The sequence below is a fragment of the Drosophila tropicalis genome, unplaced genomic scaffold (assembly GCF_018151085.1).
Source record: "Drosophila tropicalis isolate 14030-0801.00 unplaced genomic scaffold, ASM1815108v1 contig_562, whole genome shotgun sequence".
Classification (NCBI taxonomy): Eukaryota; Metazoa; Arthropoda; class Insecta; order Diptera; family Drosophilidae; genus Drosophila; species Drosophila tropicalis.
The window spans coordinates 3291-28192 of NW_027173037.1; the positions used below are offsets into that span (position 1 = coordinate 3291).

The 24902-nt window shown below is 35.6% G+C and overlaps 6 protein-coding genes across 7 annotated transcripts; 4 read left to right on the forward strand and 2 right to left on the reverse strand.

Annotated features, from left to right (window-relative positions):
- Positions 1–275: 275 nt before the first annotated feature.
- LOC137575059 (ubiquitin carboxyl-terminal hydrolase-like) lies at positions 276–1253 on the forward strand. Its single transcript, XM_068287444.1, has 3 exons — positions 276–407; positions 476–570; positions 635–1253. Exons 1-3 carry the CDS (start codon positions 276–278, stop codon positions 996–998), a joined length of 591 nt encoding a protein of 196 aa, XP_068143545.1. The 3' UTR covers positions 999–1253.
- A 1311-nt stretch (positions 1254–2564) lies between these two features.
- On the forward strand, positions 2565–16821 carry cact (NF-kappa-B inhibitor cactus). The gene is made up of 8 exons (XM_068287545.1): positions 2565–2724; positions 3303–3884; positions 3941–4208; positions 4612–4789; positions 5178–5388; positions 14793–14881; positions 14948–15205; positions 16478–16821. The coding sequence occupies exons 2-8, from the start codon at positions 3473–3475 to the stop codon at positions 16547–16549; spliced, it is 1488 nt and encodes a 495-aa protein (XP_068143646.1). The 5' UTR covers positions 2565–2724; positions 3303–3472; the 3' UTR covers positions 16550–16821.
- Positions 16783–19236, reverse strand: fzy (cell division cycle 20 protein fzy). The gene is made up of 3 exons (XM_068287541.1): positions 18789–19236; positions 18407–18716; positions 16783–18341 (listed from the first exon to the last, which is right to left on the reverse strand). Exons 1-3 carry the CDS (start codon positions 19095–19097, stop codon positions 17392–17394), a joined length of 1569 nt encoding a protein of 522 aa, XP_068143642.1. The 5' UTR covers positions 19098–19236; the 3' UTR covers positions 16783–17391.
- A 280-nt stretch (positions 19237–19516) lies between these two features.
- Positions 19517–21256, forward strand: cni (protein cornichon). Of its 2 annotated transcripts, XM_068287543.1 has the most exons (5): positions 19517–19594; positions 19688–19889; positions 19956–20068; positions 20122–20265; positions 20351–20722. In XM_068287543.1, exons 2-5 carry the CDS (start codon positions 19740–19742, stop codon positions 20376–20378), a joined length of 435 nt encoding a protein of 144 aa, XP_068143644.1. In that variant the 5' UTR covers positions 19517–19594; positions 19688–19739; the 3' UTR covers positions 20379–20722. The 2 variants fall into 2 exon arrangements, with proteins under 2 accessions (XP_068143644.1, XP_068143645.1); XM_068287544.1 differs by lacking the exon at positions 20351–20722 and adding an exon at positions 20765–21256 and having other exon boundaries at positions 19576–19889.
- Syx5 (syntaxin 5) lies at positions 21249–23311 on the reverse strand. The gene is made up of 3 exons (XM_068287542.1): positions 23295–23311; positions 22267–23167; positions 21249–22201 (listed from the first exon to the last, which is right to left on the reverse strand). The coding sequence occupies exons 2-3, from the start codon at positions 22970–22972 to the stop codon at positions 21444–21446; spliced, it is 1464 nt and encodes a 487-aa protein (XP_068143643.1). The 5' UTR covers positions 22973–23167; positions 23295–23311; the 3' UTR covers positions 21249–21443.
- A 268-nt stretch (positions 23312–23579) lies between these two features.
- Positions 23580–24749, forward strand: LOC137575101 (BOS complex subunit TMEM147). Its single transcript, XM_068287511.1, has 4 exons — positions 23580–23746; positions 23811–23952; positions 24021–24129; positions 24187–24749. The coding sequence occupies exons 1-4, from the start codon at positions 23673–23675 to the stop codon at positions 24546–24548; spliced, it is 687 nt and encodes a 228-aa protein (XP_068143612.1). The 5' UTR covers positions 23580–23672; the 3' UTR covers positions 24549–24749.
- Positions 24750–24902: the final 153 nt, after the last annotated feature.

A 24902-nucleotide genomic window follows, 5' to 3' on the forward strand; every position in this document is an offset into this window, starting at 1 on the left:
TGTTACCTGGTGTGCCCGTGGTGCCAGTCATGGCGAATTGAAGCTCTACAAAAAAGATCTTCTATTGGTCCATTCCAGGTAAGAATGGAATGAATTCCATTATGTCTGAAAATTATCAAACAAAGTTCGGAAATTGGCAAAAATAAAAAATATTTGAAATTGTCAAAAAAAAAAAAAATAATTGGCACAGGATATAAGCGGAGACAAATTGAATTCCCATACCAATTTTTATAAATTTTCTGTGCTTCCTTTCTTCTTTTATGTTTTGACTAAGTATGTATATACACAAGCTGGGCGTGTCGCCGTCTTGGTCGGTGACTGATGTCATAGGCTTGGAGGATAAGATGCTTGAGTGGATAACACGTCCAGTAAAGGCTCTGATATTGCTTTTTCCATGCAGCGATGCGGTTGGTTTTTATAGCGTTTTAGCCCCCATATTGTTTTTACAGTTTAGTTTTGTTCTGCCATTTTATAGTATGAGAAGCATCGCTCTGAAGAACATGAGCGTATCAAGGATGTAAATGCCTGTGGTACTGTGGCTCTTATTCACAGTGTGGCCAACAATAAGGAGTAAGTTAGATACACAATGTTGACCAAAATCCCTTTTACTCATGGAACTTGTGATATTTTGCAGAGTGGACGTATCTGGCGGCGTCTTGAAGAACTTTTTGGACAAAACAGTCTCTCTCTCACCCGAGGATCGCGGCAAGGCATTGGAAGAGGACAAAGAATTTACAGCTGGCCATCAGGAACTAGCTCAGGAGGGTCAAACTAATGCTTCCGAACATAAGAAGGTTATTCATCATTTCATTGCGTTGGTCAACAAAAATGGAACCCTCTATGAACTAGATGGCCGCAAATCTTTTCCCATCAAGCATGGTGAGACCTCTGAGGAGACATTTGTCAAGGATGCAGCCAAAGTTTGCAAAGAATTCATGTCCCGTGATCCCAATGAGGTGCGTTTCACCGTTTTGGCTCTAACTGCTGCGCAGAATTAAAAGCCTACCATGCATTTTCAAACCGATTTCTTAAGATCCACTACCCATATTACTCATAACTATTTATATATATATATATATTTATGGTTTAAAAGCGCTTAAAGCCCTACTTTTGAACTGATTTTTCCATACTGATTCATCATGCATCAAACAGCCATCAAATGGTTTAACCCAACTTAGCCCAAAATAAAGAGCCTTCAAAAAAATTACTCAAATGCCATCATATTAACGATCTCGTCAGATCTATACTCATATATTTTTCGATGGTTGCTCCAATCGATATTTTTTCCATCGATGGAAAAAACCATCGAAAATTTAAACGAGTTATTCAACATATATATTTTGTGTCTTTTTCAATATTACAAAGTTTCAAATATTCAAAAAGGGTCAACCAAAAGTATCAGAACTCATGACCTTGTCTATAATCATCGATACGAATTATCTAGCGTATAATTTAACTACTATAAGTTAGCCCTTTATAAATTAATTCAATCGAAAATATATTAAAATGATTTAAGCTTGTAATTTGTGAATGTTCTTTAATATAAAAACAAAATTTATAGTTTCAAGTTAAACTTGAAGATAAAACCAGAGGGCCGGGGCTAACTTCGACCGCGTCAAAGTTTGGGTATACAAACTTTTGGTAACTCTTTCCTTACCTATTAGCCATCAATGTGGAAGAACGTTTTATCTAAAAAGGCTTATGTTTGCGAAACAATGGCCTACAATCATAGGAAATAACGAAGATATTGATCAAAGTCACTGTTTTCCACCGATCGTTCCTATGGGAGCTATATGATATAGTCACCCGATCTTTATCAAATTCGACACAGTCATTAACAGATATATTAAATTAAGAAATGTTTAATTTAAAAGCAATCGCGTTAAAAGTAACGAAGTTATTTACAAAAGTCACTGTTTTCGACCGATCGTTCCTATGGGAGCTATATGATATAGTCACCCGATCTTTATCAAATTTGGCATAGTCGTTTATAGGCGTAGTAAACTCTCTAATATTAAGTTTCACGACAATAGCTTAGAAAAAAACGAAGTTATTGAGAAAAGTCACTGTTCGTGACTTTGGGGTTTGTATGGGAGCTATATGATATAGTGGTCCGATCCGGCTGAATCCGAGATATACAACGCCTGCAGTATATACAAGCCTAGGTGCAAAATTTCAGTAGCTCTTACGGTCTAGGAGGAGTTTGCGTTGATCCAGACGGACGGACGGACATGGCAATCGTCTCGTCGTGCTGATCAAGAATATATATACTTTGTATGGTCACTTTTTGGGGAGATGCTTCGTTCTATGCGTTGCACACTTCTGACCAAAATTTAATATACCCTTTTTGCAAGGATATAAAAAGGGCGCCTTCTCCCCCTAAGCCCAGAAAAACGAAAACAAAAATCTCTCTAAGCAAAAAACAAAACAAAAGACGATTTCCAAACATAATGCTGATGAGAGGTTCTTATTTAAAAAAAAATCGATTCGTTCCAATATCGACATCGAAAAATTTCCATCGATTTATCGCACTCCATCGGTTCCATCGATAATATCGATTTTTTTTTGTTTTTTATTGTTGTTTTTGATTTCAAGTTGAAAGGTTGTGCGCGCGGACGTTTTTCCGTCGAAATTTGTAATAAAAAAATTAAGCGAAGTGGCAAGTGAAGTGAATGTGCGGAAAATAGGAAATAAAAACGAGAAACAAAAAAGTGAAATAAAAAGGTAGTGAATTCGCTTAGAGAGAAGAAAATAAAAGTAATTTAAGGTGGTGCCATTTTGAAATGGAAATGGAAGAAAAAATAAAAATAAAAGAGAAGCTGTGATGGGGATAAACTCTATTAAATTGATGTGTATATATGTATGTATATGTACAAATGTGTATGGGTTGCTGTGTGTGTGTGAAACGGATGGAAAATTTGTTTGAAATTCCCCGAGAAAATGCTTTATTATTGCCATGTTGTTATTGTTGTTTAATCATACACTTATAATTAATAAAAAGAATTGCAAAACAAAAAAAAAAAAAGAAGTGATATTGTGTTTTCTCATACAAATTCTATATTCGTTTCACTCGCACCTCAGAGAAGTTAAAAAAGCTTCCCAAGCGCAGTTATATGAAAGCTTTGTGTGTGTGTGTGTTCGTGTGTGTGCATGTGAAGGTGTACGCTAGTGAGTGGAAGAGGAAAAGAGAGCGCGAGAACTTGTGGTTTAACCTGAGCTCCAATGCAAAGTTCAACATGTGAAATTTCCATATAATAATTAAAGAAAACACATTTTTTTATTCTTCGTTATTGTTGTTGCAGAAGGAATCACCCAGCCAAAAACAATTAGCAGTAATAAAAAGACAACGCGCAGTGACAAATTAAAACATTTAAGCAACAGCAACCAAAGGAAAAAGTGCGCAAAGCAGAATATAAAGAGACAAAAAAAGAAAAGAAAAAAAAACTAAAAATACTTTCAATAAACTTACAAAATGTGGAACCAAACGGCAGATGCAAAAGCAACAAGTGATAACAAACAGGAAGAAGCAGCAGCAGCAGCGACGGATTGTAGCTGTGCAGCCGCCGCCAGTGTTGATCAATACAGCACAGTAATTCATAACAGTAAAACGCCAAATTTAACGCCATTTGGCGGCAACGACGGCGACGCCATTAGCAAGCAACAAAAAGAATCTTTAGCACAAAGCGAAACAAGTGATTCTGGTTTCATCTCTGGGCCGCAATCATCGCAAATCTTTAGTGAGGAGATTATCATTGAACAAGACATCAAAACCAGTTCAAGAAACGAGGCTGAGGAAAAGAGCACCAACAAACAGCAACAACAGCACAAAGAAATTTGTTCAATTGCTCTCGATTCGGGCCTCATTGAAGAAGAAGTAGACAATTATCCGGGGAAGAGGAGGAGGAGCAGGACAACGGAAAGAAGTCATCATCGGTAGTACCATCCCCAACCGAGGAGGCACCTAAACAGGAGCCAGGATCCACATCATCCGAACAAATGCGCCTCAAACATAATGTAGACTTTGGCATACCACAATGGACAGTCCAATCGAATTTGGCCAGCAGCGGAGATGTTCTTAACAATTTAAGTCGCAAACAAACACCTGCAGCTGCAGCAGCAACTGGAAATGGAAATGCCACAAACTCGAATAGCATTAATATTATGAATGCCTGGGAGCAATTCTATCAACAAAATGACGATGGCGACACGTAAGTAGTATTTCCGTTTTAGAATTTCCCACAAAACAATAAAATGTGACAAAAGATACATCTTCTCTCTTGACCACCAACTGTGTGTCTCTGTGGAGAATAGAGGTAGATGATAATGGTGGGGGGGCCTGGAGATTTTCATGATTCACAAAGGCACCCGACACGAGACAATGAATGAGACAGGCAAATTCACTTTGACACATGTTAGTCAGGCCAATTCCAGGGGTTTTCCTGGTATGTGGGCAGGTACAAAAATACAAATACGAAAAGCGAAGAAGAAGCAAAAACAGGTTTAATTTTTGGGTTTTTACTCCACAAGTGCTGCGAGCACCGAGAGGAGGTAAATAAACTTAACTGAAACTCATCTCTTTTTGCATTTTGTTTCATTTCGTTTTTACTGCAGACCTTTGCATTTGGCATGCATTTCGGGATATGTGGATGTTGTTGCTGCCCTTATCCGTATGGCACCACATCCATGCCTTTTGAATATACAAAACGATGTGGCCCAAACTCCATTGCATTTGGCCGCCCTCACAGCTCAACCGAACATCTTGAGAATGCTTCTATTAGCAGGAGCCGAGGTAAGTTAACATTGAAAATTTCATCAGCAATAATGCCGATTAAATTATCAATTATATTTCTATAAGGATTTTCCCATAATGCAACATTTTAAACACTATGAAGTAACTTATCAAATTTAGCAAGAAAGACTTAAAAAAAAATCCCCTCTTTCTAAGTCCATGAATTTCCATAATACTGTGACTAAGTTTGAGAAGGGTTTTTTTTTTTGGGCAAAAACATAAAAGATTTCAAATCAAAAACAACAACCGCAATAAACAGATAGCTAACAACACATTTGAAATTTCCATTTAGTTTAAGGACTTTTCATGCATTATTCATTTCCTCTATGATTTAATACAAATATTTTTCCCACTTTGATTCGTTTCTTGGTTTTTTTTTTTTGTTTAGCCCACAGTCCGCGATCGTCATGGTAATACGGCGTTGCATCTATCCTGCATTGCCGGCGAGAAGCAATGTGTACGGGCTCTAACTGAGAAATTTGGAGCAACTGAAATCCATGAGGCACATCGTCAATATGGACATCGTTCGAATGATAAGGCAGTTAGCTCATTAAGCTATGCCCGACTACCCGCCGATTTAGAGATACGCAACTATGATGGTGAGTAAAATAAAAAAAAAAAAAAAAACGAAAATGTATTCATACTTTTTAGCATTATATAAAATTATATATTCATTATATTTGCGGAATATATATTTTTGGCTCGTCGTTGTCCCGCCAACGGCTAGCCACAGTGCGAGACATTTTCCACATTTTCGCTTATATGTTATATGTATGTATGTAGTTTTCTTTGAACACATGCCAAAAATATGTACACCATTTCATTTTTTTTTTTTTTTTGGCCTCCGACACAAATTTGTTTCGTTTGAAAATTTTCCCGTGAGCTCGTGAAAACCAGCCATTTCACTGTCCTCCTCCTCCTGCTCGTTTTTCCTCTCAGCAAGCAAGCAACGACCAACGACCGTCTAGCATTATTTCGTTGTTGTTGCTGTTGCTTTTGTTATTATTGATTTACCAAAATAACCCAAAAATAACCGAAAAGGAAAAAACAGAACAAAAAAAGCAATTTTCAGACGTCAGCAAAAATTTTCTGATTTTCTATACTCCTTGAAAATGTTGTATTAAAAAATTTATTTCCACCAGATGTTTTGTTGAGAATTTGCCATAGCTAATTTTATAGCGTCTACATTATTATTCTTTAGTTTAATTAAATTTCATTTTGATCTTGTTAGACAGTTCTATATGCTATAGAAAATATCGAGAGTATTATTCTATAAAGCATTCTCAATTTCCCTCAGCTCAGAAGATTGTTAACTTGATTATAATTCTACTTGAAAAATAAATATAGTCAAATAATTTGTTTAAAATGCTGAATTAATTGAATATGTATACAGAGTAACTGGGTGTGTGTGTGTATGTGTGATTTGCGTTTCAAGGAAACAACAAAATCGAAACGAAACTGAAATTCCAATATACAATTTCCAGTTGATTTATTTTTCAACCCACCCACCCAAAAGGTGGCATTGGCTGGCATGTGGTATGTGATTTGCTTTTGGGCCTCACCCACTTCAGTTGCGAAATGTACTTCCTTATTGATTATTTTCATTGATTTCCTTCGTGGAGATTATGATGATGATCATGATGACGATGACGATTCATCCAAAATACTGGCCCCAAAAAAAAAGTAAAAGTAACTAGAAATCAACAGCGAAAAGGTTAATAAACTTAAAAAAGGAATTGCGTGTGAGTGGGCGGCAGCGTTAGTGGAGGTTATAGGGGAGAAACAATTTTGTTAGCTTTAACCTTTTGCTTTTGTTTAATCGATTATCTTTCTATGCGAATGCGAATGTACATATGTATATAACCTTGCCAAAAATAAAGTAAAAGCCAACAAACATTTTGTGGCTAAAGTTAGATCGAACCGGTTTTGTTCGCCCCTAACAAACAGCTGCTTAATTCCATTTATATACTACTAGCAAACATATATATCTACATATGTATATGCATGTATAGCTATGTATATATACATATATTTATGTAGAGGAGACATGGCAGACGAAAACTATTAAAACCAATAACATTAACAATGACTGATTCGCTGGCTATGCCGCTCTGTTAAGATTTTTTCGGGTTTTCCCAAACACAAAAAAATATATAAAATAATCTACAATTTACAAAGTTTACAGATGCGTTATAAAGAATTCAAAACAATGATTTATAAACATTTAAATCTCTACACACAAAAACAAAACAAAAGCATTAAGATTAAAAAACTGAGTTTCGAATATATTCGATTTTTCTGGAAATGAAATGAAGTCAGGAGACAGCTACCAACTGAAAGTGGGGGCAAAAATTTTTCTTAGAATAGGAGGAAATCAAGCATACCAGAATGTGTGAGTGAGTTATATTTGGGTAAACATTTCGCATCGGGCGAATTGCCAACTAAATGCAGACTATGTACATATACACCATAAATATCCGATAAACATACATACATTTGTATATAGTCATACATGTATATTTTTGTGTATTTAGTAAATATGTGTCAACTATAAATTATTACAAAAACCACCAACAAGCACTTGAAATGTAGATCAAGCAAGGTTTCAAAAACCAAAACAACAAATAATATAAAACTCTGGAAATTCCCAGCTATTTTTGGTGTCTAATAAGTTGTGATAAATGGTTGGTTATATTCCTTTTGGTATAAATATAGTATATACTTTATTACAACATTATTCAGAACACGCAATCTCATTCCTAAAGAAAGCATGTGGAACACGCAAAGTAAAAATAGATTTTCCTTGAAGTCCCTTTATTCGCCTAATATAAAAGAAAAAGTTAATTGCCCTCATTTTGGGTGAATAAGAAAACAGAAATCGAATGAGTTTCCTTTCCTTTTGTGTTAACTTACTTCTAAGCAAGTAATAGTGATTAACTGCATATGAAAGAACAAAGAAACTTTAAGAACTTAGCTAAAGAATGGAACACTCCAGGGAATTTATTTTTGTTGCAATGGCTTTTGGGTGAGCTTAAAGAATAAATGGATTTCCAACTAATATAAATTAAACACGCAGTCCTCGGTAGATGAGTTGTCTAAGTGACCCAGTTATTTGGGCAACTGAACAACGAGGACCCGGGTTCGAATCCCAGGCTAGTGTATGGATGTAGTTTTCGTCTAATTGTAAGCCGAAGGCCTTAGCTGCCAGTGCTTGTAAAATATAGTTAGGTTGATAGTTTACAACTATATCCTATACTTATAACAATAACAATAAATTAAACATAAACATATGTTCCTAGATTACCATCTGTGCGTTTCAAGTGGCTCTGGCCATTGCAAATTGCTTGATGACAAATTAAATTAAGGGAATTTCAGAATACATATATGTACATACATATGTAAACAACAATTGAGCATAAATCTCTAAATTCGAAACGATTATAACTGGCCATAGTAACACCGACTAAAATTAAATATATGTACGAATGCTTTCTGTACTTCCCCCTCGTTGGTGACTTGCCTTATCTTGAACAAACAGATTTGTCAAGCACCCACAGCCAATGCGCCACGATTTTCGTCACATATTTGTACCTAGAGAAAAAAGAGAAGCAGCCAGTCAGCGAGGGCACACACAGTTTGTGTTATCACCTAGGTCTAGGAAAACCCCAATAGGTGGTCTGTTTATTATATGCGATTATACGTAATGTACACACACCGATATAATTAACGTAGACCAAAAAGTATACTAATAAATGATAAGTGCTATCACCGGTTTTTACCATTTTTGCTTGGCTTTTTGTTTTGTGCTGCTAAAGATGTATTTGCTATTTGATTTTTAACACCTGCCGCATATATAGTATGTAATATTATTTGTTTAGTTTCCCCTTGCATACGATAAAAGATATACACACACACACACAACTATAGAGAGAAGGATTCCACCACAATTGTATGGCATGGCTTTAGTTCTAAGCTATCAGCATGATTTGACGAAAGTAGAAATTTTTTTTTTTTTAAATGGGTCGCCATCGTATTAAAGTGTAGGTACATACGTTGTTGATAGTACGTCATAGAGTGCAATTGGGAAATCCGAGAACCAGTTGTAGATAATGATAATGGAATGAGCAAGGTGATTGTAAGAGTACTATATACCAATTAATAATGTAAATTTATGAAATTTGCCACAACTAGATATCACATATTATAAATGTAATTGATCGAAGTATAGCACAAGCCTTCTCTGACGGAATTACAACATCTCGAGTTACCTACATACAGTAGAGGCCACGCAATTAAAACGGATTTTAGTTGTTGATTTTTTCGACTACCAATCAAACAATCTGTTGATTAGTGAAAAATTAATACCCCCCTGGGCCATAATTTACAACAAAATTCATTTTGGCTCTTTTTGAAATTCAGATAGTTCTTGGAAGTCCAAGAATACTAACTGATCTAGATTAGTGACCAGGAATGTATGTAGAGTGGGTTTAAAATTACCTACCATATTTTCCCAAAATTTAAGATCGCAAAAAAACCACAAAAAAATAAGAAAACTTGTGAATAAGTTTTAGAATCTTAGGATCTTGGGAAATGGTGTCATCCTCAAAACATCATTTCGATCTTTATTTCATTTAACGAATTATGCAAGTCATCTAGGCTGTTTTTTGCTGTCACATTTCCCAGTTGTAAATCTGAAATGCATTTAACAAATAGAAAAACCAGTTTTTAAGTAGTCACACTCAGTCACTCATTCTTTAACGTCAATTGAATACATAATAATTTTAGTTTTTATATTATTTTTGTTCTGGAATTTGCTTTTATAAGCACTTACATCTTAAATCAATTTTGCAACTGTGAAAAAGCGAATAAACTTATAAACAAATTAGTCACATTAAGAATAGAGAAACAGAGAGAGAGAGCCGAGATGAGAGGAGATAGAGACATGGCCACAAGGTCAGACCTCTCCTAAAACATCTATGTATGAATGTATCTCCATCTGTTTGTATGTCACGATCAATAAAGTATGTAAAGCGGAAGTGTTCGATTGTCGTCCAGTCCAGACATAGGAAAACCCCTCGATTAACAATTGAAGTGACAAACCTTACTTTTACCGTATGGCATTATTATTGTTGATCTACCCACCGCATTGAGGGCGACCTCTTGGCTGGAAATATTGTTGGCAATGGAATGGCGGGTTTTGCCCGTGCGCCATTTGCGCCTTAATAATACTTGTTGTTGGCTCTCCACATTACCATTTCACTTCTCTTTTTGTGGTTCGTTTTCTTTTCTTTTTTTTTGGTGGTCACACGTGGCTGCTACCATCACGATCGCTCCACTCCGTCCCGCCTTCCCTTCCCTGTCTTCTCCTCCATCAAGTATTTGCATTTGCTTCACTCAAAAGAAAGTCAACAAGATGTTGGACGCGGACGCAGACGTCCATCGTCTGACATAACTGGCTTTTTGGGATCGCCAACAAAACACTTTCATTGCCAAGTCGGTGTCGGTTGTCATCGTAGTGAGGCGCTTTTTTTTTGTTTTTTGGAAAATCCATAAGCTTTAATTGTGCTAAATTGTTGTTATTGTTTGTTATTTGTCTTGGGTTTTTCGCCTTCAAATTTCCACACACCATCCAAATTGGCGGAAAGTTGGAAAGTTTAATATGAAAAATTCGCAAATGTGGCGCCCAGAAGTTAAAAACAATAAAAAAAACAACATATAAACAATAATTTTTAATTTGATATTGTTGTCTTTTTTTTTTAATTGGATCTATTTGTGTGTGTGTGTGTGTGTGTGTGTGTAGGTTGGCCTCTGTTTTAGACTCCATTGTTTGGACAGTTGTTTTTGGAGTTTGTGCCGCCTTCCTTTCTTTTCAGGTGTTGATTTACTCTTTTGTTTGTTTGAAAAATTCCCCTAATGGCCCGCTAACATTTCTTTTTTTTGTCTATTTAGTATTATTTATTTCTTGGGGGCACGCGCAATTGCGGCGTAATGGATGAATATTGTAAAAGTAACGAGTATAATTTGTAACGAGTAAATTTCACCAACGAATGAAGATCACTGAAAGTTGAGAGATCTTTATAGGAGCTTTGTCAACGACTTATTCGGCTTTATCTATGTGAAAAGTAATTTATAGACTGCTTAATTCTGAATTCTGATTGGAATTTGTAATAAATATTTCATTTGAATATTTAATTTAGTTAATTACGCACTGCAAAGCAATTTGCACAACGAAAAAAAACCCAAAATAAACTTTAAATATTATTTAACCAAACGAAAAAAAATAAAAATAAAAAAAAAAAAATGCCATCATAATTGAATTATGAATCAATGAACCATAAAGTTGCCCATCTGAAGGACGTGCAAGCAAATGAACTGAGATAAACACGTTATAGAAATACCAAAGCAACAGCAACAAAAACAACAGCAGAGCACAATTAATTAAAATTAAGCAAAAAGACAAAAAGCAACAACAAGAAAGAAACAAAAAATGAACATCATATTTAATATTTGTTCATTGTCAATAAATTTATGAACTTTGCGACTTTTTGAGTACTTTCAACTGCGCCGTTTTTTTTTTTTTTTTTTGTTTTTCTTTCCCCCTCTTTATATAAGGTCGCCTGTGTAAATAGAATTCGGGAGGGGAAAAAATCATAAGAGAATTTGTTTTAATGATCAATATTGATAACTGGTTCGAGGTCAATTTTACTGAAATGTTTTTTTTTTTATTAATTTAAATTCTAAGTCTTTATATGAATCCAAATTTTAGAAATATATTATAACATTTAGGATGGAAGAAAGCTACTTAAGACGACATTCTAAAGATTGTTACTACTTTAACAATTATTTCATGATTCTAAGGGAAAAAGATCTAAAAATATTATGATATAGTTTAAGATCGAACATTTAAACCATTTTTAGAATATTTAAAGAAAATAAAGCTGCGCTTAATATAGAAATTCGGGTTTATCTTTTAAATTTATCGACTTTTCTAAACGCCTTGACTATTAAAGTTAATATTTTGATTAGTTAGCGAGTTCTTGTCAATTTAGACAACGCCCTACTTTGTGTTTAAATGTTACGTCTAAGAAAGTGTTAACTACGCTCAAAACGAATTAAATACTTAAACGATTCGATTAGTCTTTTTATTAATGCGCACTTCAAGGCAAATTTCACAGCGATTTAATTTCTTTAAACCGAAATTAAATCTGCTCAGACTTGTTGGCAACTTGGAACGAATTTTTTTCTTTTTGTTGGGAGATGTGTGAAGATACGTGACGCAGCAAACGACGACATCAGGTTAGAGCTCACAAGTTTTGGGGGGAATTCCCAAAAAGTTTGAAACAAACTTTTGTGTTTCAAATTTCATATGTTGGTTGTTGGTTGGTTGGATAGTTGGTTGTGTATCTATAAATATCATCAAAAAAATATATAAAGATTCACTGTATTATTATAGTAGCTTAAGCCTTTAATCGTATGCTAACGATCGGCACGTTGCTAAGTCTTCTTCAACGTAGATTCGCTCACTAGTTTCGCTCGCAAGCAACAATGGAGAAGAAGATCTCTGGGTTGGTTGGTTGATTGTCTGGCTACTACTATCTCTTCTTAGTTAGTCGCTCCGTTTGGCTTAAAATCAGAGAGAAATACATACATACATACATATATACATTATGTTGTCATCGTTTATATTTAAAACTTGTGACACAATTGTTGCTTTTGTAAAGCAAGAAGAGAAGACAGGAGAGAAATTAAGAGAGACCAACAATAACTAAACTGGAAGATCTGACTTTCTGCTTTCTTTCTTTTTTGTTGTTGTCGAGAAACAGGAACTAGAAAATTAGTCTTAAATATATCAACAATTAATTAATTGATATATGATGGGGCTATAGTAATATTCCAATTTACTGATTAGAATTTCGTGATTTCTATTTATGAATCTCTGGTTCATGGCGAAGTGTTTCTTATCTCAACCTTAGGGCTTTATTTTCATTCATACTTCAATCTCAACGATTCATTTTCTGAACGATCTATTTTTTAATTACATCTCCAACTATGTATAACATTTATTCTAAGTTAGGGTTTTGGGGCTAAGTACAATCAATTAAAGGCAATCAATTGGCCTTTTTGTTATTGTTGTAAAGAATTATTTTATGTATTCAATCCATTCTCAATTTAATATTATTCACCACGTCTGTGTGTGAGCGAGTGTGTGTGTGTGTGTATGCAAATTTACAAACTGTTTGTGTGTGAAAGTCAATCAACAGCACGTGTAGCCACAAATGTGGGCAACAATAACAACAACCAAAAACTAATCATAAAGCCATATAAAAGCAAAAACCAAAAGAAAAAAAATTCCATACGATAACCCCATATGGCGACTTTAAGATACCGCGTATCCGATGGGAATATACACAAGTTTAAGATTTATACAATTTCGATTTCTATATGCCGAATGTTATTATTTCGGATTTGTTTTTGATAAGGCAGTACGATCAGGACGAAACAGTGGACCATTTGTTAGACGAAAGCAAAAATGGTTGAGTGTGTAGTAAGAGGGCGTTTGAATCCTAAGGGTCCTGAAAAATAATTTCCCTGATGATTCTATAGAAAGATTACGGAAAGAGGATCTATAAGTTAAGCGGAAGAGAGAGTCGACTAAGTGAAATTGAGTTTTGATACTCACTACAGTGTTGCCACCTATCCTGTTTTTAAATCTGACACCCACTGAAGAAATGAATGGAAAGATGACAGCCGCAGAGGTTACAATCTCTGGTGTAAGGCAACGCCCAGTTCATTACCAGGACATATAACTTACTCACTTTTTAGGGATGGGAAATTATCCTGATTGTTAGGTTTAGACCAATCAATCAGTGGAACATTCCAATCTTCCTGTTAGTTGATCGAGGGTATCGGATAAAGCCAACTGCTTTGATTTCGTATGCACGGGGCACAATCACAGAGTTGAGCAAAATGGCTCAATTTGATGAGAAAATATTGTGAGAAAACAAAAGCAACAAAAAATAAAGAAAAAAAACTATAGTCAAACAAAATGTTGAGAATGTATGGAAATATGCATGCATATATATGTAAGTGTGTGTGTGTTTAAATTTGTTTAAACCAATTTGAACTTGGGCAAACTTGTTGCTAAAGTTGGTTTGTTAACTTTACGCCACTTTTTTTTTGTTTTTCTTGTTGTTGTTGTTGTGTGCTTCAACCCGTCAGTCACTCAATTGTTGTTATTGTTGTAGCTGTGTGTGTTATTGCTGCTGTTTTATTGTGGGAATTTCTTGGGTTTTTCAACGCACACCACTGCACGAGACATACACGCACACCACACACACACATCGCGTACGCGTTGTCATATTGTCTTATAAGGCAAAAACAGCTCCCACTTGCTGCCAATGCTCCCCCTTACGTACTCTTCTCTTAGCTCCCTCTCCATTATTTACTCTCTCTCTCTCTCTTTCTCTTGGGATCTCTTTAGTTTGCATTGGCGTAATCAAAGCTTTTTTTTTTTGTGTTGTGTTTCGGATTTGTATTACGCGCTACTTGTTTTACAACAGGTGAATCTTTTTTTGTTTTTTTCTTTATTTTTCTTGTATTGGAGAAGCTTTTTTTGTTGTTGTATGATCAGGAGGGATCACATTTCATTCATAAATGACGATTTTTGATAGTAGACACACTGTGCACATTGACGCAGAGATTAATGACATTTGATTGAAAAAATTTAAACCCAAAGACAATATTCCATAGAATACAAAACAAATTTAACATAAAAGTTAACAATATCACTTTTTTATCAACAAAGTTAACAATTTTTATCACAATTTAATTTAATTTGATGAGTACAAATGTACTTAAAATAATATTGTTTTTATATGGTTCTTCCTCATCACCAATCCATCCATCTCCAATTGTTATCAATTTTATAATAATGATTAAACAAATTGATAATTAAATAATTTACTAATTTGATATCTGTATGTTCTTATCATTGTTTTTGTAGGTGAACGTTGCGTGCATTTGGCTGCCGAGGGTGGACATATTGATATCCTACGCATTTTGGTATCCCATGGAGCAGATATTAATGCCAGGGTAAGTTATACTATACATACACATAAATTTTCTAAATGATTAATTGATTGATAAATCTTTCTGTAGGAGGGAAAATCAGGACGCACACCCCTACATATCGCCATCGAATGCTGTAATGAGGATTTGGCCAATTTCCTGCTTGACGAGTGCGAGAAATTGAATCTGGAGACAGCAACCTATGCAGGATTAACGGCATATCAAGTGGCATGCATACTTAATAAATCTCGTATGCAGAATATACTCGAGAAACGTGGAGCTGAGACATTAACGCCGCCCGATAGTGATTATGATAGTAGCGATATTGAAGATCTAGACGATACGAAGGTGAGCGTGACAGCATAAAAAAAAGCAAATCAACCAACCAACCAACAAACAGAACAGAACAGTAAAACAAACAAGCAAACACAGCAACAACATATTAATGAATATATATGTATGTATGTAGAGAAATATCCCTCCACTCCCCTCAAAACAAAAAAAAAAAACCAAATCCTAACCATTAGAAGAAAAAAGAAATGGAAAAGCTGAACTGGTATTCAGTTTAAAATGAATATGTATATAACATTCTATGTATTGTTTTTAACCAAAAAGAAAAAAATGAAAAACAAAAAAGAAGTTCGAGAAATAGCCCTCGTCATATAGTTTACAAAGGGGGGCTGGACATCTATGTTTTAGTAGAAGCTCTCCCCAGCCCAAAATCACCCCCATCACCCACTGAAAATGAAAACCAACAAAGTAATCAACAAGAACTGTTAATCCATCTAATATCTATGCTGTCTCCTATATATGTATATTTAAGCTGTGTTATGTAAGACTTGATGTTTGTTCCTGTCTCCTTCTATCTCCCACTATCTTGGTCTATGTATTATGTATGTTTGTGTGTATGTAAATGCGAGTGTATGCGTGAGTGTGAGTGTGTGCAATTGATAAACTAACCTATAGATTTAGATCTACTTTATACTATTACATTACATACATATATCTGATTCTAATTTAGCAGTAACAATTTATGTCCCTAACTCTTAACAACAACAACAACACAAAAAACAAAAACAGATGAGATAAAAGAAAATATTTAGTAAATTAAGCTAGCTAAATCTAATTGATGTTTTTAAATTGATGTTTTCTTTCGACTGATGATGTTGCAAAATAAAATATTTGAACAAAACCAAAATTTGTGAGAAACAAAATTTATAAATTGATCTAGTAAATGTGTACACTGTACCCAGAGGCATTTGGTAAAAATTAAAAACTTAAAAGTTTTCGGAAAAATTTATTTCATAAAGTTACTCAGAAGCCGAGAAAGTCAAACCTCAAAAGAAAAGTTTATGCTATTGGGTACAGGGTATTTCAAAGTCGGTGGATCGACTTTATATTGCGGATTTTGTAGTAAGTTGTAACTGAAAAAAAAAAAGGTAGGTCAAATTACACTCGTCTGTAAATTATGTTATTTCCTTGTTTAAACACTTGCCTAAAGTTTTGTTTATTATTTTGTTGGTTTTGTTGTTAATTTGTTCAATTTAAACCTAATTTTACGCAAATATTTTTGCTGGTCTAAACCATGTTGTTTTTTTTTGTTTTCTCTTCTGGTTACAGATGTACGATCGCTTTGGCGATCCGCGTTACTTTGTTAGCTATGGCAATGGCAATCCCATGACAGTTGCTTGAAACTTGCATCCATTAATTGTATATAATATACAGCAGATATAACTTACAAATATATAAAACTTATTTATAATTTCCTTCCCGCTATTAACAAAAACGAAATGCTGCCGATCCAACCGATTGACAAGAGAGATATATGTATGTATATGTACTTACGCAAACCAACAGCACCGAATCGACCGACAACGATTACATATTTTAAGAGAAATGTATTTTTGTAATGAAAATAAAGCGCATTATGGAAAAAATCGATGCACTATGGCAGCAGAAGGCAATTTTTATTTATTGTTTAATATATATACTAACAGCGCAGTAAACATAATGAAATTAACATTTATTTAAAAAGTGTAAGATTACATGCATGTCCTTGTCAATCATTTATTAAGGATGGATATCTTAATCTCCAAATAAATTTTTAAAATAATTATCTCTGGAGACAGAATGTAGTTTGAATTATATTATTGTAAATTTATCATAAACGTTTTGGAATTCAAATATTTTGCGAGAACATAAAGTATTACATAAAATTATTAATATCATTAAAGAGTCAAAATTTAAATAGCTAGTTTCACATAAAGTCATTATACAATCACAAAATTATATCGCTTTGTCACCTAGCAGCAGCACATAATGAAATTTTCATATTTGTCTAGAATATTACTTAAGAAAACAAGGTAATTAAAATAAACTAACACAACTAATTCTAATTTAACAATCTGTAAGGAAAATTCATCTTAAATCCAAAAATATAAATATGGCAACTTAAAAAAGAAAACGAAAAGAAATTTGATGAAAATAAGAACGTTTTGGAGTATGAAATTTGGATATAGATAGCCTCCTGTTTGTTAACGTATGCTTTGCCGAAAAACGCTCTGTTTGGCCATGCTCTTAACACTGGATACTTTTTTGGAAGCCAATGGATCGGGAGCAAAACAATTCCATAGACGTAAAGTCTCATCGGCGCCGGCACTGATAACTGTACTGCCATCGGGAGACATGGCCATTTGGAGAACTCGGGATGTGTGACCGGTTAGATCAGCCTGTTTCACCATTGTGGGGTATTTCCAGATGGTCAATTGATTGTTGGCAAAACCATGAGCCGATATCAATTCTTTGTAGTGACGAGAGAAGAGCAGAGCGCAGACCTGTGACTTTGAGTCGACAGACTTGATGAGCGAACCGTTGCTTACATTCCAGAATTTAATGCAACGATCGGCTGTTCCGCCGCCAGTGGCCAAAGTATTTGGCTGCCAGGGACACCAGGCCAAGGCACGAACAGCTGCCTGATGTTCATTAAATTGATGCAATGGTTCAGTGGCTGTGCCAACACCACTTGAGGCCAAAGGCCAGACATTAACCAAATTATCATTGCCACCACTGGCAAGATATTTGAAATCTGTTGACCATTTTAGACCGCAGACCTCTTGATTGTGACCCGAAAGTGAGGAAATTTTATGGTTAGCTGAACGTACATCATGGTGAATGATTAGACCATCACGTCCGCCGGATGAGACCAGAAACGAATTCCAAGCCAGTGAACCAATCCGGGCACTGTGGCCATCCATGACACGCAGACGCTTGGCCTTCGAGCAATCCCATAGCTCTACGGCGCCGGTGCTGTTGCCAATGGCCAGAACTTGCCCCTCTTGAATCCAAGACAAGGAACCGGCATAGTCGCCCTCTTCAAATTCAGTTAGCTGTTCAATGTTACCACTGGCTGCATTCCATAGGTACACACAACTGCCCAAGGCAACGGCTACAATATTATCTCCGCTCCAGTCCATTAGGTTAAGATCTATTAAAAGAGAGTAAAGGATTAGGGTGAGATGTAATAAAAATGATTTCTTTTCGATGTCTTACAGTAATCATTGATAAAATCTGGAGCATCCAGAATTCTCTCAGATGTGGTGGGAATATAACGTGAACCGCTTTTCGTCGATATGGGAGTCTTAATGGAGTAGACAACCTTGAGGGGATTTGTATGGGACTCAGGTGCAGCTGGTGCTTTGTTTTGATAGCACAATATGCGAGAGCCTCCCGCTGCTTGTCCACCTTCCGGCACTTGGGCTACCTCCGAAATAAGCTTCTGTCGCTCGTCTTTGTGAGCCGAGGCCTTTACATTATTCTCATTGCTATCATTGCTTTCCTCTTCTCCTTTATCCGATTTGACCTAGGAAATTTATGGGAATGTAAAATACATACATATGTATCTCTTAATTCTTCACCAAGTAGTGAAACTTACCAAAAAATGTGCTAACTCAAAGTTGGTGGCCGCCCGATTGGGTATAAAGCGGTCTCCGCCTCCTGGCGTCTTTGTCGGTGTTTGCTTTTTGTTGGTTTTTGCATCGGCACATTTGCCTGGAGTTTTCATGGGCGCCTGGACGCCAGAGAAACTGGTATTGTATGATACAGAGAGCACCGATCGGGTGGTATTGACACTACCATTTAGCGACGCCTCCAGCTTCTTCTGCCATCTTGGCGGAGGTCCGCGCGTTTCTCCATCCAGTATTAAGGCATTTTGCAAGTCGCTCACAAAATTGAATTGAGACATTATCTCTGTTTTGCTATTGCGACGAGATTATTGCAAAGTAAAGTTGAATATAAATTATATTTATCACAAAACAATTATTATTACGAAAAATTGCACGAGTGACGCTATATTGAAAATGGCGGGTTAGGTTTGTAAATGCTATGGCGAATTTTTGAGTATTTTTAGTGTGACCGAACTGCGAATTAAAACCATTTGACACTAGCTTCTTAACAAGCCAGTATTTGGTATATAGTTTACAAAATATTCACAAGTTGCTATTAAATTATTTGGACTTTATACACATTTATAAAAATCTTGATTTTAAATCATTAAACAATCTATTTGTCCTTAGTTGTAAAACTTGCTGACGGAGGCCATCTTACATTTTAAAAATAATAATAATATCTAACAACATTTTTTCTGTCTTTTAGCTTTCTTTTCTTAGCTAAATCCATACTACATACGGTCACACTGCATTTTTAGTTCACAGCTGTCGCCGCCCTGATAATATAAAATAAGTGAGCATGAGTCGTTTTACAACAAATGTAGATGATTAATCTTTGTAAAAGTTTATTAACACCCATTTTCCCGCACAATTATTAAACATCTAGAAACGTGCCACAAGTATTTCCATTTTTACACATAACAACAACACACATAAAGATGGTCTTCAACTTTACCGCCTTCACATATATTGTGGCTCTGATTGGCGATGCCTTTTTAATATTTTTCGCAATATTTCACGTCATTGCGTTCGATGAGCTAAAAACGGACTATAAAAATCCCATAGATCAATGCAACAGTCTAAATCCGGTAATTTTACAAAACGAATTCACTTTAACTTGACTTTTAATCAATTTTCTATTAATTTTTTCGTAGCTTGTATTGCCGGAATATTTGCTGCATATATTTCTAAATTTATTGTTCTTAGTCTGTGGCGAATGGTTCTCCCTGTGCATTAATATACCCCTCATAGCCTATCATGTTTGGCGGTAAGCATGACCGAACACTAATTGACAATTTAATTAATTGTTTTGCATTGCAGTTATAAAAATCGCCCCGTGATGTCTGGCCCGGGTCTGTATGATCCGACAACAGTTCTCAAGACGGACACACTGTCTCGTAACATGCGAGAGGGTTGGATTAAGCTGGCTGTCTATTTGATTAGCTTCTTCTATTATATCTATGGGTAAATTATTTAATACTCATTTGTCTGTTAATTTGTGATTTGTCTATCTTTATCTCATAACATATATTTCTTTGGCTAATTTTAGCATGGTTTATTCGCTCATCTCGACATAGAGGTCCTACATACATATGTACCTCTAGAAAGGGCACCACCTGCCTGGGGATCTCAGCGCATCTACATCGTGTTAGTGTGTGTGTTTATGTGTATAAGTTGTCATCATACTCTTATTTGCTTTTTTTGGGAGATTAGCTGAACGATCTGATTGAAAAACAACAACAAGAACAGCAACAACAACAAACAAACGCAAACTTCACTTTGTAAAATTTAATGTTAAAATACCATCTTAATTACGATCCCATGAACATGTTTTCCCCTCTTGTAATGTACCTATTAATATTCGGAATTTTTGGTGTAGTTGGATTTTAAACAACCAATAATAAAATATTTAAAAGTAAAACTTATAAACTCAACCAAAAAAAAATTAACGTTCCCTTTTCAGCCTGAGAGACAGCGGTATCTTTGGCTAATGCAAAAGAGGTGTCCCCAGAGGTTGCGCAAAAGTCCATAAAGATTACTCGAAACCTTATCAAGCCATCCAACCTTAACATAGATAAAACATGGAAATAACCATTCAACACACAACACTTCAACAGTTTCCAAATAGCAAGTATTTCAGCTTAGATTTCTGTTTGCTTTTATAAATTATGTTGTTGCTTTCCCAAAGTATTAATAATTTAATAATTTTTTCATTTAATTTGTAAAATTGTTAAAAATGCTTTCAAAATAATTGAATATCTTTGACTCCAGACAGCTTCAACCTTAAAATTTCTGAAACCTTAAGATTCAGCAAGATCGATAGTTTCAAACATATATAATTTCTTGGGATTACTTTTTGTCAAGGTTCTAAATGTATAGCAAGCCTTAATGAAAGACAACTTAGTTAATCAATCAAACTTATAAGATAATAAAAATTCCAGGTTCAATGCTGAAATACTTTATGTTTTTGCTGTATATAATTTTATAAGTTTATTTTACAATCTGATTTCGTATTTTTTGGGACACTTTAATAAAAGAAACAGAAACGGTTCACTTAAATGTGGGAGGGGAAGCTGGATTTAAAATTTATATATATATATAAAGAAATAGGGGCTATAAAGAATCCCGATCGGTTCGATAAATTATGACATAAAAACAACAAAGAAAAGGAAGAAAAATATCAATACACCGAATATCTTAATCATAAGCCAACGGTTCTTTGAAACGGATTGAAAATATTTGAGTATCTCCCCGTGGGCAGCCTCAATATTGAGCTCAGCATCGGCCACATTTGTATCAATGCGCTCCACAATTTCCTCCTGCTCTTTGACCATATGGGCCAGTTGTTGAAAGATTCCACCTAATTCGACAATTGTCGACTCAATATTTTGCATAGTTTCCGCTCGCTGTTGAACATAGGAATCGGATTCATCATAAATGGCAAGCTGCTGTTGCTGTTGAAGACGAACAGGTGGTCCCAAAAGAGGCTGTGTATCACTTCCACCTCCACCCATGTCTATGCTAACAGCCTGGTTCTCTTCGCTGAGAAGCAATGAGCCCTGCTTGGCAGTTGATGGTGAGACAGTGTGTGCGGCCAATGGGCCGGGTCCTTGACTGAACTGATCTCGTCGCGTCTTCTGCTGCTTGAGATTTTCCGTTCGCACTTCTAGAATCTGTTTGAAATCTGTACTCATGCTGGCCAATTTGGATTGCAGGGCTAACACCATATTGGAGGAATGTGAGACCAGATGCTTGCCATTCGTATTTCTTCGTTGATCCTTGGAGATGTCCTGAAGTCGGGCGATTTGCTGATTCAAGGCATTCAAATCGCCCTTGATGATGTACGTTAGCTCTTGTATCTCTTGCGGTCGGTCATCGAAGAGGCTTTTCTTTTTGGCCACTAAAATGAAATATTCATCCAGAAATTAAGAGATTTTAAAAATTATTCTTTTAAATGAAACTTACACATGGTGAGCTTCTCCAGTTTGGCATATGTACTGGCTATATTCTTGCCAATAAATCTGGCCACCATCATGAACTCTGAATAGCTCTGAACCTGTTTGGCCTTTCGCGGATCTCGTATATTTACGGCCCTTGTGATGTTTCTTGCTTGCAGCGATCGAATCGCATTAGCAAATTCTCCTGTACGATCTCTAGCCGCCATAATGAAGATCTCCTCCTCAGGTTCAAGTAAATCCAAATCCTCACTTAAATTGTTTGGCGGCGGAGCCGAAGTTGCAATTGCACTGTAATTATATTTATCGTAGTTATTATTATCACCCGGATGGTTTCCAGTGACCACAGCTGCAGCAGCACTTAAAGTCCTCAATGCCTGTCCCGAAAACGCACGCAGATTCCACTGGCGAGCCGCTTTGCCGTATTTATCGTCTGGATCTGGTTGAGTGGCCAATTGCGATGGATCGACAACGCCAATGCTAATCGATGCCTCGTTATGGAATTGTTGCTGTTGCTGCTGATGGTGTTGCAACAATGGCTGCTGAACTGGTTGGATTAACGTATGAATCACTCCACCACCACCACCGCCGCTGCCACCTTCTGATGCTCCTGGTTGATGGTGATGGGGACGCTGATCCTCTGTTTGATAATTGACGCTGTTAGTAGTGTAGTAATCCTGCTGGTCCTGCTGATGAAGTCGTCGTCGAGTTTGCATCTCATTTCAAAATTAAACTACGTTGCTGATGTTGCCTTTTCCCTTTTGGTTTTTGCATTCGTCATGCACTCACTTAATTCATTCACAAACGACTGGAAAATTCACAAAAGATCACCGAGTGATTGTGAAACTTTTGAGTGTTTGTGTTTTCTTGCTGTCCCACTCGCTCACGATAACTTTAACAATGCTCTGTGTCTGTGTTGAGAGGTTTAAGTGTATACAATTACTAAAATTTCTCTAAAACATTGTCAATGAGCAATTTGGCAATAAATAAAATAAAACAGACTTGTCCAAATTTTTTTTATCGTACGCAAAAACTCACCAGATGACAGATGACGTGTTGATAGCTAAACAGTGATGATCGCCTGCACTGTCGATAAACACTTAATGGCTAAAACGCCATTATTTTGGCTAAATTAAGATACATATTTCAGTAAAACAACAAATTTGTTGAATAATTTAAGTTTCTAATGATTTCTAATTTACACTAGGATGAAAGAAAACCACAAAAAAACGTTTGAGGTCTGTGATAATTTATAAATATAAATTATAGCTATAGCTAGTATGACATTGCTATCGATAGACAAAATGGTGGCATCACTAATTCAAGTGACAGCTGCCCTGCCGTTCTTCATTTCCCATGTTGTAAAGTTAAATTAATTAAGTACAAAATACGAAAAGCCATAGATTATCAAAGAAAATGACGTTGTATCATTTTGGAAATTGTGTTGCACTATTAATGCCATATTACTTCACCTATAAATACTCTGGCCTGTGAGTAAAATACAACCCAAAACTCTTAAATTAAATCAATAAAGGTTTTCTTTTATTAATTAAGGTCGGAATATGGCGCATTTTGGAAGTGCATACAAGCAGGCGGCATTTATATATTTACACAACTCTGTAAAATGCTCGTGTTAGCCACATTCTTTTACTCTGATACGGCAACTTCGAGTAATGGAGAATTTAACTTCTTTGCGGTAAGCAAATTAGACCTAAACCCCTTATCATATTGTTAACTTAACCTGAATCTAATTACCTTAAATAGGAATTTTTCCGATGCAGCGTGGATATAGCAGATTTGCTTGGATTCGCCTTGATACTCAGTCGCATACCCGGTAAAGGCCATTCCAAACTGATAACCGCTGGACTGGGATGTAAGTAAACCTTTAACCGTGAACAATTGCCTGTGATTAACGATCTCTCTCTTATAGGGGCCACCGCTGAGGTAATTTTATCGCGTGGCATTATGCTTTGGGTTGGTGCCCGTGGTACCGAATTCAGTTGGATCTATATACTAAAGTGTTTAGAGTCGAATGTGTTGCTTGTACAGCATATAACGACAGCCACATTGATTTGGCTCTTCACCCGCCACGATCTCAATAAGTCCCACAAGCCTGTGGTTAATCTACTGCTGGCCATCACAGTATTTAAAGGTGTTTGGCTGGAAGGTCTTTTGCATATCCTTACCATCGGTCCATGGTTAACAATTGCCGTTAAGGCTTTGGTTGCAGCCGTTATTGGTAATATCACATTACACATCTACTCGGGTCTGGCCCAACAGATTGGCATTTAAGATTCGAGGGAAGGCAATAATATACATATATGTATCTAGTGGTTTTCTTTTTTTATTTTTTTTTTTTTTTTCGTTTGTTTTACTTTTTGATTTGACATCTGAGAAATATGGTTTAGAATGGAATGTTAATGAATTATAACTAATAGATATAAAGTAATAATATTAAATGTGTTTAAAGCCAATAAAAAGACTTGAGAGAAATTTAAATTACTTGGATTAACTTAACTCCAATATACATCAAGAGTTTTTTGTATTGAGAGTTGTGAGTTGTTCAAAAAAAAAAATAAAAGAATGTTTTTTTCCTTTTCCTATATGTACTTTGTTTCAACAAAGATTGATGGAAATTGCCATTCC

Bases quoted from the DNA above. Each gene is read 5' to 3' on its own strand.
- cact (XM_068287545.1), top strand. From the start codon at position 3,473: ATGTGGAACCAAACGGCAGATGCAAAAGCAACAAGTGATAACAAACAG. The intron at 3,885-3,940 runs ATCCGGGGAAGA...CATCGGTAGTAC, and splicing joins TGAAGAAGAAGTAGACAATT to CATCCCCAACCGAGGAGGCA. The intron at 4,790-5,177 runs GTAAGTTAACAT...TTTTTTGTTTAG, and splicing joins TTCTATTAGCAGGAGCCGAG to CCCACAGTCCGCGATCGTCA.
- Syx5 (XM_068287542.1), bottom strand. From the start codon at position 22,972: ATGCAAACTCGACGACGACTTCATCAGCAGGACCAGCAGGATTACTAC. The intron at 22,202-22,266 runs GTAAGTTTCATT...ATTTCATTTTAG, and splicing joins ACTGGAGAAGCTCACCATGT to TGGCCAAAAAGAAAAGCCTC.
- fzy (XM_068287541.1), bottom strand. From the start codon at position 19,097: ATGTCTCAATTCAATTTTGTGAGCGACTTGCAAAATGCCTTAATACTG. The intron at 18,717-18,788 runs GTAAGTTTCACT...TAAATTTCCTAG, and splicing joins TTGAGTTAGCACATTTTTTG to GTCAAATCGGATAAAGGAGA. The intron at 18,342-18,406 runs GTAAGACATCGA...CTCTTTTAATAG, and splicing joins AGATTTTATCAATGATTACT to ATCTTAACCTAATGGACTGG.
- LOC137575059 (XM_068287444.1), top strand. From the start codon at position 276: ATGTATATACACAAGCTGGGCGTGTCGCCGTCTTGGTCGGTGACTGAT. The intron at 408-475 runs GTTGGTTTTTAT...GCCATTTTATAG, and splicing joins TTTTTCCATGCAGCGATGCG to TATGAGAAGCATCGCTCTGA. The intron at 571-634 runs GTAAGTTAGATA...GATATTTTGCAG, and splicing joins AGTGTGGCCAACAATAAGGA to AGTGGACGTATCTGGCGGCG.
- LOC137575101 (XM_068287511.1), top strand. From the start codon at position 23,673: ATGACGTTGTATCATTTTGGAAATTGTGTTGCACTATTAATGCCATAT. The intron at 23,747-23,810 runs GTGAGTAAAATA...TTATTAATTAAG, and splicing joins ACCTATAAATACTCTGGCCT to GTCGGAATATGGCGCATTTT. The intron at 24,130-24,186 runs GTAAGTAAACCT...TCTCTCTTATAG, and splicing joins GATAACCGCTGGACTGGGAT to GGGCCACCGCTGAGGTAATT.
- cni (XM_068287543.1), top strand. From the start codon at position 19,740: ATGGTCTTCAACTTTACCGCCTTCACATATATTGTGGCTCTGATTGGC. The intron at 19,890-19,955 runs GTAATTTTACAA...ATTTTTTCGTAG, and splicing joins AATGCAACAGTCTAAATCCG to CTTGTATTGCCGGAATATTT. The intron at 20,266-20,350 runs GTAAATTATTTA...GGCTAATTTTAG, and splicing joins TTCTTCTATTATATCTATGG to CATGGTTTATTCGCTCATCT.